The following is an 11,147-nucleotide window of genomic DNA, read 5'->3' on the forward strand; positions in this document are numbered from 1 at the left end:
ATTTCAAATTTACAGAAAATTAGTATGGATAATGATAATAGTACAATTAACACTCATACACCTTTTGCCTATGTTCTCTTATTAATTTTATATCCCAATTAATTTATCACTTCTCACTCCATATCTCCCTCTCTCCACCTCTCTCTCCTCTCTCTCTCTCTCTCTCTCTTTCTCTCTCTCAGTCTCTATGCTTTCTCTTTCTCTCATCTGTTGCACACATTATTATCTTGGTTTCTAAATATTTTATTACATATTTCTTAAGACTATAAATATTCTTCAACAGAATCACAGTGGAAGTTTCAGAAAAATGTAACATGGATATAATACAATTGCATAAATATTTCAAATAAAGAATTTTCTGATATTTGGAAACAATTCCTCCAAAAGGGATGAATGGGTGACTACACATCATGGTATGAGAATATTAGGAAACATTCTCATATTGGCTTGGGATCCTAAAATTTTAATATGTAGAGTACAGAAAAAAAAAAACATTAGTACAAACATTTCCTACCTAATATTTTCCTGAGAGTACCCACATTTAACATTCTTTTTAGAGCCCTTGTGACATCCTTATTCCTAAGACTATAAATTAAAGGGTTTAGAACAGGAGTGAGTATGGTATAAAGGAAAGATACAATCATGTCCTTCTCAGGGGTGTGGTAGGAGGTGGGGAGCATGTAGGTATAGACAGAAGCCCCATAGAAGAGGATGACCACAGTCATGTGGGAAGAACAAGTGGCAAAGGCCTTCTTCTGTCCCTCTGCTGAGTTCATCCTGTGGATGGTAAAGAGGATAAAAGAATAGGAGCTTGAAATGACTGTCACAGGAATGAGGAGCATGAGAACACAACATAAGTACATGAGTGTCTCATAGAGGGAAGTGTCTGAGCAGGAAAGCTTCATTACAGCAGGAACCTCACAGAAGAAATGGTGGATCTCCCGGGATCTACAGAAGGGGAATGTCATGGTGACAGGTGTGAGAGTAAATCCATCCAAAGATCCCAGAAACCATGAAGAAGAGACCAAGAGGAGACACACCCTATGGTTCATTAGGATAGGATAAAGGAGTGGATGACAGATGGCCACATAGCGGTCATAGGCCATGGCAGCTAGAAGGAAAACTTCTGAACCTCCTAATGTCAAATAGAGAAACATCTGCATCCCGCATTCAGGGGCTGAGATCTTATTTACACCCAAGACCTGATCCATGAGCATCTTGGGCACAGTGACAGAAATGTACATCACATCCATGAAAGACAACTGGGTGATAAAAAAGTACATAGGGTTATGAAGGTGAGCATCACAGTATATCACAAGGATCAGGATGATATTTCCAGACATGGCCATCAGGAAAACCACAAAGACGATCACACAAAGGAGAGCTGGGTACTTATATTGACTGAAGAGTCCTACTAGGTCAAAATCTGATCGTCCAGTATGGTTGACCACCCAAGTGGTGTTATCCATTGAATTTCGTCTGGATCACAAGGAAAACTGTGGAGTTAATAGAAAGAAATGTTTAGTGATTTTGTGTGTGTGTGTGTGTGTGTGCACGTGTGTATGTTTACACACAGTAACCCAGTGTGCTAATAATGGGAAGTTCCAAGGACTTGTAAATTTTAAGACTATAAATTATTTGTAATTGAACAAATTTACTAAATATCTAAGAATTTGAAACCATGGGTCAAAAATATCAGTACCTCAATAATTCCACTGGGTATGCATTTCCCCAAAGAAAACAAAAGTGCTATATGCAACACCCAAATCTTCATATGACTTTTTTAAAGTTTTTATTTAAATTCCAGGTAATTAGCACACAGTGTAATATCAGTTTCATCTGTACAATATAATATTCAACATTTTCATATAACAACTGGTGCTTATCACAAGTGCATTCCTTAGTCTCCATCTATTTTTTCACCCATTCCTCTCCCCCACCTCCACTCTAGTAGAAATGTTTGTTTTCTATAGTAAAGATACTGTTTCTTGGTTTGCCTCTCCTTTTCCCCCTTTGTTTTGTTTCTTAAATTCCACATATGAATGAAATCATATGATATATCTCTTTCTCTGACTGACTTATTTCACTTAGCGTAATACTCTCCAGCTCCATCTATGTCGTTATAAATGTCAAGATTGCATTCATTTTGGTGGCTGAGTAATATTCCATTGTATATTTTAATATTCACTCATATATTGCAGCATTAACTTACAATAGTCAATATATGGAAACAGCTTAAGTGTGCATCAATATACAAATGGGTAAGGAAGGAATAGTGTGTGTTTGTGTTGTGTGTGTGTGTATAGTGTGCCACTATAATAGTGGATGGTTTCTGCCATTTTTTACAACATGGATTGAGCCACCATGGTAAGTGATAGAAGTCAGATAGAAAGACAAGTATTATTTATTTCTTTCTTATGTGGAATCTAAAATCAGGAGTGAGTAAACAAACAAACAAAAGCCAGTATGAAGCCCAGAAATAGAAGAAACTGATGGTTATAAGAGGGGAGAGCTATGTGGTGTTGGGTTGAATGGGTGACAGGGAATGAGAGATACAGTCTTCCAGTTATGAAATGAATAAGTTGCAGGGAAAAAAAAGGCACTACATAAGGAATATATTCAATGATATTTTAATAATATTGTACAGTGACAGATGGAAGCTACACTTGTGAGTATGGCATAACATATAACTTATTGAATCATTATGTTGTATGCCTGAAAGTAATATAACATTTAGGGTCAGGTACACTCAAATAAAATAAAAACACTTTTAAATATTGGTAACTTACAGTAAGTTTCATGTGGAAAGTCATGAAATTTCCTGATGATAGATAGTGTTGTTTACTAATAGGTATGGAAAATTTTCAGAATCACTGCTGTATAAAAACTCAGAAAGTAAGGGGCACCTCAGTGGCTCATTTGGTTAAGCATCCATCTCTTGGTTTTGGCTCAGGTGATGATCTCACATTTCATGAGTTTGAGCTTCATGCCTGGCTCTGTGCTGATAGCACAGAGCCTGCTTGGAATTCTGTCTCTCTCTCTCTCTCTCTCTCTCTCTCTCTCTCTCTCTCTCTGCCCCTTCCCTACTCACGCTGTCTCATCTCAAAATAAATAAACTTAAAAAAAGAGAATTATTGAAATAAAGACAATAAAAATATCTTATAGAGTTTTTTTTGTTATGGAATTCAAAACTGAATCAATGTTTCTGGTTTAAGGATCCAACTGGATCTTAAAAACTCTTAGAGGTATATTCCATATAATAAAGATTTGGAAAGTAACTGAAACAAACCTTGGGGAATGCTTATACCAAATTTTGAACCATCGTTATCTGTTAAGTCAGGCCAGGCTGTGATGCTCTGTGGTTGTGCAGAGTGATCCATGCATACAAAGGAGCAGATCAGAATCCTCACCAATGACCAACCCCTTAGATATCCTAGGGTCATCAACTTAGGAGCCCAAACTTCGAGGTTGGACTGTGACTGTGGATCCAGGTTATCCTCTACCCACCATCCTTTTGTCTACTTTACATAAACACAGGATAATAATGTTAGATCTCGGGTATGTTCAGGATTAAATGATGTAAAACAATGAAAATGATTAGACATTACCAGTTACAGAAGAGTAAGCACATATATAATTAATTTAAAGAGTTAATATCTATGGTAATTATTATGCAGAATCTGTGTAAAAGATGGAAGTTACCATTTGTATCTTATGATATAAAATGAATTATTAAGTTTGTCAATTTAGTATCTATTCATACACATAAAAATTTGGATTTGATGATTTCTGTAGTCCCATATTATATACATATATATACCTGAATATATAAATAAATATATAATCAATATTTATTATTTTACTCCAGTTAAGCAGATCTTTATGGGGAATACTGTCTTAGTTCTATGTTTTCTAACTTCATCAACTTAAATTTCCTACTATTTGTTCTAAATCTCAGGAAGAAGAGCTAGCATTTATAAGATCATTGCCAATCATAAGACAAGGCTTTAGTTGTTTTTACAAACACAATCTACTTTTTTGTCTATAACAACCAACTTTTCATGGAAACTGAGATGTAGACAAAAAGTGAACAAAACTGAGTTTGTCTCTGACTACAATTCAACTCCCTGCCCCCACACCTAAAATCTCGCTATTCAAAGCCTACATCTCTGTTAAATGTTGAAGACAAAGTAAAACAAAATCAATTACACGAAGGAGGTCACAGTTCAGGCAAAGATAGTGTCTGTGTGAGTGTGAGTTTGTGTGTGTGTGTGTGTGAAAGAGAGAGAGAGAGAGAGAGAGAGAGGGAGAGAGAGAGAGAGAGAGATTTAAAGTAGAATTTTAAAATAGCTCAAAATAAATAAGAACAATAAAAGTAAAATAGATCTGTTGTTTCTGAAAAGAATCAGTTGTAGCTTCTACATTTTCTCTTCTAGAAATCAAACCTTTGCAATTTTTTTAAGTACTGACACGTTAAATCTTCGATTTTAAAAGTTATTACCAACAACAAAAAATAAATATTGGCTCTTATCTCTAGGAAGATTTTAAAAGTTCTTACCAACAACAAAAAAATAAATATTGGCTTTTATCTCTAGGAAGAGTTTAGAAGTGGTTATGATACAGGGATATTTCAGGAATAAAGTCTGACTTTCAAAACATTGTGTACTCTTGTAATGATTCCAAAGGCTAATTACAATATTCAACTTATTAACAGTCCCATGTTCTGGGGGGCTAAAGCAATTGTCACTTTTCTCCCCCACTGGCAGAAGAAAACTGACCTCTGGACAAAATTTTAAAACAGTCAAATAAAAGCAAAACATATCTGCTGTCTGAGTCAATGTGGCCAAATGTAGCAAATCTCTGTTGCACTTTGGTAAATGGGAGTCACTGTGATCAAGCCAAACTCAGCAGTCTACCTGACACACCAAACAGACAATGGAATTCTGTCTCTACTTTGCAAAGTAACTGGCCACCCTCTTCATTCTAACTTTTTTCTATCCAATTGCTTGAGTTTAATGTAAATATAATAGTGCATATTTAAATTGGGGAATTATTAATAGTCATGGCAGGGACACTTGGATGGCTCAGTGGTAGACATGTGACTCTTGATCTTGGAGTCATGATTTTGAGCCCCATGTTGTGCATAGTGTTTACTAAAAATATTTTTAAATATTCAAACTATAACTTTTTTTTAATACTGGTGATAGAATATCATATTGTTACTTAAAGCTGACAACATCTCAGAAATGTTTCATTGTGTCACCATATTTTATCTTCCCCGGGAGTCAGTGAGGTACTTCATCAACTCATTTTCTCCTTTTACAAATTAAATAATTCAAATTCCCAGAGTATCTGCCTATCATCACACAATTCACCTGAGGGACGATTTGTATCTCACACCTGAGCCAATAAGATTGCCTTAGCTCTCTAGAACACAATCTTCCCTCCACAGTCTACAATTTAGCAATAATCAGTCATTGTTGGTTTCATCTAAGAAACATAAATATAATTGAGATAATGTTTCAGTTTTCTAACTACCAGAAATAGTTTGCACTTAAAGAAAAATCAGTCTCATTTATTCTGTAAAATTTCAGTTTCAATAAAACAAACACATCATTCAATAATATAGGAGACATGCATATTCTTGTGTCCATAAATAAATGAAAATAAAGAAGCCACTTTCTGATATGTTGCAGTAAATGGTTATATGAACAATTCAACCAAAAAAAGGATGATTAAGAATACACTTACCTTAGTGAGCTCTGAGAAATGTATAGAGTTGTTGAATCATGATATTGTACAACTGAAACTAATATGACACTATGTTAATTACATTGAATTTTTTAAACTCACATTTGCTTTTCTTCATAAAAATAGATGACAGGGAAACAAAACAGGAAATATGGTCAAGAATTAATAACTTGTAACAGAAGGAGAACAAATCAAAAACAATAATTATCCATTTGTTCCTGTAGTTCTTTCTACAGGATTAAACTCAGCATGAGATGATGCTGCAGCCTTTATGCATATAGGTAATGGAGTGTGGCCATGATTAACTACGTAAAGATAAACAGGAGAGTGACATCATCCTGGTTTTACTATGCCCATCATGGGAGTTGATGAGGTTTGTTGTTGAAAAATTCCTTCTGGGACTTTGAAGAAGAATGCAATTAAGAGACCTAATAACAACAACAACAAAGGTGACAGGTGTCTCTGTTACACTGTTATGGTTCTCTCCTCATGTCTTTTTCAAATAACTTCTTATTATTAAACTGGAAATCTTAACTAATATTAACAGTAATATCAAATTTCCCCATAACCAATAAAATCTCATCTGTGAAATAGATGTCAGTTTATATGTGGCCATAACTTTTTCATATTGTAAAATATTTTTCTTACGTATGTGTATATCCTCATTTAATTTTCAAAAATATTGTGAGGGGTATTTATTTAGTTATCTTTCTCAACCACTAATCAGTACTGTAGTTGAGAATAAAATTGAAGGATCTCCTTTATATATCTTTTTCTCAATCACTTCATTAGATTACTGATTGTACTCTTTCTTTAGTCATTCCACTGTAGTCAGTGTTGCTTTAATGTTGCATTTTAGGGTAATTGTTTTATAATTTAAATGTGGATGTGGTAATAATAGAAAAATATAAAAACACAAACTATTAAAAAGAAAACTTAATATACTGTACACCTGAAATTAGTATAACATTGTATGTCAATTATATTTCAATAATAAAAATAATAGTATTTAAAAAATTAAAATCAACCATAAAGTACACTCCCAGACAAAAATAATGCTTTAAAGGTTGCTTTTTAGCTTTCAAACTAATACAACTATGTTGTATTTAGCATGTACCAGGCAGTTCAGACAAACCAGGAAACAAGATAGTAGCAATTCTTCTAAACCCTTTTCTCTATATGTGTTCTGGAACTATTGGTCATTTTCTTATGCCCTCCTTTATCTATGACATTGTTTCTCCAGACAATGATTTTCGTTTGTAAAGCCCACACTTGAAGACTGGAGCATTCTGTGTCCTCTAGGATTTCAGCCTTCAGATGACTCACACTAACCCCTTCAACTTTTTTTTCTCTAAACTGCCATTTTAATTTTTCTGAAGTTTTTACTTATCCTAGTTAGCTTTTTTAAGCTTTCATTTAAATTGCAGTTAGTTATCATTGAGCGTAATATTAGTTTCACGTGTACCATGTAGTGATTTAGCACTTCAATGCCACACCTTATCCTCATCACAACATGTGCACTCCTTAATCCCCATCACCTATTTAACCATTTACCCCATCCCTCTCCCTCCCTCTTCTGGTAATCATCAGTTTGTTCTCCACAGTTAAGAGTTGATTCATTGGTTTGCCCTCCACCCCTCTTCTTTTGGGACTCTGCTCATGTGTTTTGTTTCTTAAATTCCACATATAAGAGAAATTCCACAAATTCTTGAGAGTTTTTTATCATGAAGGGATTTGTGCTTTGTCAAATATTTTTCCTGCATCCTGAAAAGACAATATGGTTATTACTCTTCTTTTGTTTATTTGGTGTATCACGTTCATTGATTTGTGAATATTGAGCCACCCTAAAAACCCAGGAATAAATCCCACTTGATCATGGTGAATGATGCTTTCAATGTACTGTTGGATTCAGGTTGCTAATATTTTATTGAGAATTTTTGCAACCAAGTTCATCAGGAGTGATGATATAGTGGAGTCTTCCTCTGGTTTTTGTATCAGGTTAACTCTGGCTTCATAAAACAAATTTAGAAGTTTTATTCTTTTTCTATTTTTTGTAAGAGTTTGAGAAGAATAAGTATTACCTCTTCTTTAAATATTTGGTAGAACTGGGGCGCCTGGGTGGCTCAGTCGGTTAAGCGGCCGACTTCGGCTCAGGTCACGATCTCACACTCTGTGAGTTCGAGCCCCGCGTCGGGCTCTGTGCTGACCGCTCAGAGCCTGGAGCCTGTTTCAGATTCTGTGTCTCCCTCTCTCTGACCCTCCCCCATTCATTCTCTGTCTCAAAAATAAGTAAACGTTAAAAAAATTTTAAATATTTGGTAGAACTGGCCTGTGAAGTCATGTGGTCCTGGACTTTTGTAGGTCGTGAGTGTTTCTATTACTGATTCCATTTTGTTGCTGTTTATATTTCTATTCAGGTTTTCTATTTCTCCCTGTTTTAGTCTTGGTAGTTAATATGTTTCTAGGAATTTATTCATTTCTTTCAATTTGTCCAAATGTTGGCATATAGATTTTCATAACATTCTCTTATAATTCTTTATGTTTCTCTGGTGTTGGTTTTTATTTCTCCTCTTTTATTTGTAGTTTTGTTCTTTTAGGTGTTTTCTCTTCTGATTTTGATAAGTTATGCTAAGAAGTTTATCAATTTTATTATCTTTTTCAAAGAACCAGTCCCTAGTTTTATTTATCTGTTCTATTGTTTATTTTTAAATCTCTATATGACTTATTTCTGCTCGAGTTATTATTATTTTCTTCCTTTTGGTGACTTTAGACTTCATTTGTTGTTTCTTTCTTTCTTTCTTTCTTTCTTTCTTTCTTTCTTTCTTTCTTTTTCTAGCTCCTTTAAATATAAGTTTTGGATGTTTGTGTGAGATTTTTCACACTTCTTGTATTATCCATGCATTACTATATACTTTCCTCTCAGGACCATTTTTGTTTCATCCCAATGTTTGTTTGTTTGTTTGTTTGTTTTGCCCATTGTGTTTTCTTTCAGGTTTTTGTTTAAATTTGAGTTTATCTATATGCACTATGGTTTCAGGAGTATAATTTAGTGATTCATCACTTACTTATAACATCTAGTGCTCATCACAAGTGCCCTTTTTAATACTCATCACTCATTTAGCCCATCCCTCATACACCTTCCCTCCAGCAACCCTCAGATTGTTCTCTAAAGTTCATAGTCTCTTACGGTTTGTCTTCTTTATTTTTCTTCCTTCTATATTCAGCTGTTTTGTTTCTTAAGTTCCACATATGATTGAAAAACATATAGAATTTCTCTTTGTCCGATTTAGCTTAGCACAATACACTCTAGGTCTATCCACATGCAACCTAGTGTTTATAGCAGCATTATAAATAACAGGCAAATTATGGAAAGAGCCCAAATGCCCACTGAGTGATGAATAGACAAGAAGATGTGGTATATAAATACAATGGAATATTACTCAGTCATAAAAATAATATCATGCCATTTGTAATGCCCATTGTGTTTTCATTTTCATTTGTTTCCATGTGATTAAAAAAAAATCCTCTTTTATTTCCTGTTTGACCAATTCATTGTTTAGTAGCATGTTGTTTAACCTCCTTGTAGTTGTGACCTTTCAAATTTTTTTCTTGTGTTTAATATCAAATTTCATAGCATTTTGGTCAGAAGAGATGCCCAGTGTGATTTCAATATATTTTTTTATTATTTATTGAGGCTTGATTTGTGTCCTAATATGTGGTTTATTCTGGAGACTGTACCATATGAACTTTGAAAGAAAGTGTATTATGCTGTTTAGGATGGAATGTTCTGATTATCTGTTAAGTGCATCAGATCCTGTGTATAATTCATAGCCATTGCTTCTTTGTTTACTTTCTCTTTATATGATCTCGCCATTGATGTAAGTGGGGTGTTAAAATTCTGATACTATTATTGTATTATCAATCAGTTCCTTTCTGTTTGTTATTAATTTTTTAAATGTATTTGGTACTCTGATATTTGGTACATAAATATTTACATTTATTAAATTTCTTTTTTGGATGTCCCTTTTATTTGATATAGTGTCCATCTTTGTATCTTCATACACTCTTCTGTTAAAGTGAAAATTTTCTGAAAAAAATATTGTTACTCCAGTCTTCTTTTGACATCCTTTTCAGTGATAAATGTCTCCATCCCCTCATTTCAATCTTCTAGTGCCTTTAGGGCTCAAATGAGTGTCTTGTATGAAGCATATAGGTCTTTTATTGTTGTTGTACATTTGAAACCCTATATATTTCAATTGAAGCACATAGTCCATTTATATTCAGAGTATTCATTGATACATATGTATTTGTGGCTATTTTAACACCTCTTTTGTCATTATTTCTGGAGATTTTCTCTGATCCTTTCTTATCATTCTCATTTTTGTTCTCTTTCCACTAAAAGTGTCCTCTTTAATATTTCTTGCATGTCTGATTTAGTGGTCATAAACTCCCTTACCTTTTGTTTGTTAGAAAACTTTCTCTATCCTTATTTTCTGAATGATAGCCATGCTGGATGGAGTATTCCTGGCTGCAGATTTTTCCTCTTCAGCACTTTGAGTATATCATGTCACTCCCTCTGGTTTGCCTAGTTTGTGTAAATAAATATCCAGCTATCCTTATAGACTTTCCCTTGAGTGTTATGGACTTCTTTGGTTGATTTTAAGGTATTTTCAGTATCAATATATTTTAAATTTAACTACAGTATGTCTTGCAGTTGGCCTGCTTGTTGTTGTTGTTGTTGTTGTTGTTGTTGTTGGGAATTCTCTGATGAGGTCCCAGCAGTTCATTTTTGCTTTTGTTTCCATTGCCTCTGGAGACAAGTTGAGTAAGAAATTGCTGCAGCCAAGATCAAAGAGGTTTTGCCTGCTTTCTCCTCGAGGATTTGGATGGCTTCCTGTCTTACATTGAGGTCTTTCATCCATTTTGAGTTTATTTGTGTGTGTGGTGAAAAGTGGTCCAGTTTCATTCTTTTGCATGTCACTGTCCAGTTTTTCCAGCACCACTTGCTGAAGAGACTATCTTTATTCCATTGGATATTCTTTCCCACTTTGTCAAAGATTACTTGGCCATACGTTTGTGGGTCCACTTCTAAGTTTTCTATTCTGTTCCATTGATCTGAGTGTCTGTTTTCGTACCAGTACCATACTGTCTTCATGATTACAGCTTTGTAGTATAGCTTGAAGTCTGGGATTGTGATGCCTCCTTTGGTTTTCTTTTTCAAGATTGCTTTGGCTATTCAGGGTCTTTTCTGGTTCCATACAAATTTTAGGATTATTTGTTCTATCTCTGTGTGAAGAATGCTGTTGTTATTTTGATAGGGATTGCATTGAATATGTAGATTGATTTGGGTAATATCGACATTTTAACAATATTTGTTCTTCATATCAAGGATCATG

The 11,147-nt window shown here is 34.2% G+C and overlaps 1 protein-coding gene across 1 annotated transcript; it reads right to left on the reverse strand.

Moving 5' to 3' along the window:
* Window positions 1-494: 494 nt before the first annotated feature.
* On the reverse strand, window positions 495-1,472 carry LOC112856832 (olfactory receptor 2T29-like). Its single transcript, XM_025920138.1, has one exon. The coding sequence runs from the start codon at window positions 1,467-1,469 to the stop codon at window positions 495-497; it is 975 nt and encodes a 324-aa protein (XP_025775923.1). The 5' UTR covers window positions 1,470-1,472.
* Between the last annotated feature and the right edge of the window lie 9,675 nt (window positions 1,473-11,147).

Source organism: Puma concolor, chromosome A1 (assembly GCF_028749965.1).
Source record: "Puma concolor isolate L17-30 chromosome A1, mPumCon1.1.hap2, whole genome shotgun sequence".
NCBI lineage: Eukaryota > Metazoa > Chordata > Mammalia > Carnivora > Felidae > Puma > Puma concolor.